The sequence below is a fragment of the Arachis hypogaea genome, chromosome 11, assembly GCF_003086295.3.
Source record: "Arachis hypogaea cultivar Tifrunner chromosome 11, arahy.Tifrunner.gnm2.J5K5, whole genome shotgun sequence".
NCBI classification, from domain to species: Eukaryota; Viridiplantae; Streptophyta; class Magnoliopsida; order Fabales; family Fabaceae; genus Arachis; species Arachis hypogaea.
This window is the reverse complement of record NC_092046.1, coordinates 133,930,625-133,932,238: the sequence shown is the minus strand read 5'-3', so window position 1 is coordinate 133,932,238 and position 1,614 is coordinate 133,930,625. Positions and strand designations below refer to the sequence as shown.

Here is a 1,614-nt window from a genome sequence, read left to right as displayed (position 1 = left end):
TCCCTGATGCTTCTTTTGCTGGTTACTTCTTCTTCTCTCTTCTCCGTAACTGTGGTAGCAGTGGAGAAGCTTCCGCTAATGCTGCATGGTTCTTCTGAGAGCTGAGACACTACCTCTGAGACTTAGCTTCTTTTTTGTTGATGATAATGAGGTTGGGAATGGGATGTGGGTTCTTTGATTCGATTTTGTCATTAGGGTTTTGAAGAGGAGGCAGAAGGGTGTCCAATTCTGGCTTCAAAATTGGAACTTGATTTTGTTTGGCAATGGGTGTCTCTGATAGGACCTCTTTCACAGACTCTTCCTCTAACACTGGTGGTGGTTACCGCTGTGGTATTTGTTGGTTAAGGTTTGAGTTGGGGAGAGAGGGTGTAAGGTATTGTTGGGGGGTTTGATTATTTTGGTGAACCACGTCCATTGCCAGAACCAAAACCCCTCTTTTCAAAACTCTCTTTTTTCTCAACAGCCTCCTTAATCTTCATGCTCTCAAGCTGCTCATCAATCTTCTTCCAATCCTGCCCCTTCTCCACCAGCACCTCTTCCCTCGGTCTCACCTCGCCGAATGGGCTTGGACCCTTTGGTTTCACCACATTACCATTACCATTACCAGCACCCTCCTGGCTCTCATTGTTCACAGGCGCTGTACGAGGTTGCAAAACAAGCCTAGGTCTCCCACCACCACCCTCACTCCTCTCACTTCCACCGTTAAATTCAACCTTTTTCTTGTTCTAATTATCAGAATTTGCGCCGCCGCTAGACCCAAACCCTACCTTCCTCTCTCTTTCAAACCCAAGACCACCAGAACCGCTGTTGGAACCGAATTGGAGGTATCATCACCATCACTGGAGCTTCTGTTGGCGCGGTCATTGCCGTAGTTCCTGAAGCCGCCACCAAGACGGTTGCGGTCGCGGTCGAGCTCCTCGGCGGTGCGCTGGCGTGGACAGGTGGGGAGCACGATGGGATCTTGGTAGTCAATTTTGGCGGTAGTGAACTTAGCAAGGGAAAAGGTCTAGCCTTTCTTCTTCTTGGGTATTGGGGAGTGAAGATAGAGAGAGAGGGGTTGAAGATAAGGGAGGGAGTGCCACGTAGGTTCGGAAACTCACAAACCAAGCTCAGATCCAAGCCAGGGCACTTTTGTCACACGGAGGGCATCTATCATGGGTATAAGTTTAGTTTCGAGCTATCATGGGTACAAATGTCAGCGTTTTCATCTCTCATGGGTACAAATGGTCATTTATTCTAGAATGAAATATATAAAATTGATGTTTATTTTTTGTGTGACAATTATATTAAAGCTCGAATTAAGGATAATAATGGAAACTCATGGATAGGTAGTTTTGTGTATGGAAACCTGAATTATAACAGGAGAAAAGATTAATGAAGGGGCATTACAGCTGGCAACAATAATGAAGGAGTCCCTCAGCTCTTTATCGGAGACTTTAATGACATTTTAAGTCAGGAAGAGAAAGTTGGACTACACGCGAAACCATAGAACCAAATATGAGAATTCAAAAAGTTTGTTGATTCAAACTCTTTAATGGACCTTGATCTAAAGGGAGAAAATTTTACCTGGTTCAGCAATTCAAGGAATGGATTTGTGACGAGAGAAAAAATAGA

At 44.9% G+C, this 1,614-nt stretch overlaps 1 protein-coding gene across 1 annotated transcript; it reads right to left on the bottom strand.

The window, feature by feature from the left end:
- Nucleotides 1-388: 388 nt before the first annotated feature.
- LOC112721851 (uncharacterized) lies at nucleotides 389-1,156 on the bottom strand. The gene is made up of 3 exons (XM_072206139.1): nucleotides 1,105-1,156; nucleotides 815-960; nucleotides 389-725 (listed from the first exon to the last, which is right to left on the bottom strand). Exons 1-3 carry the CDS (start codon nucleotides 1,154-1,156, stop codon nucleotides 393-395), a joined length of 531 nt encoding a protein of 176 aa, XP_072062240.1. The 3' UTR covers nucleotides 389-392.
- Between the last annotated feature and the right edge of the window lie 458 nt (nucleotides 1,157-1,614).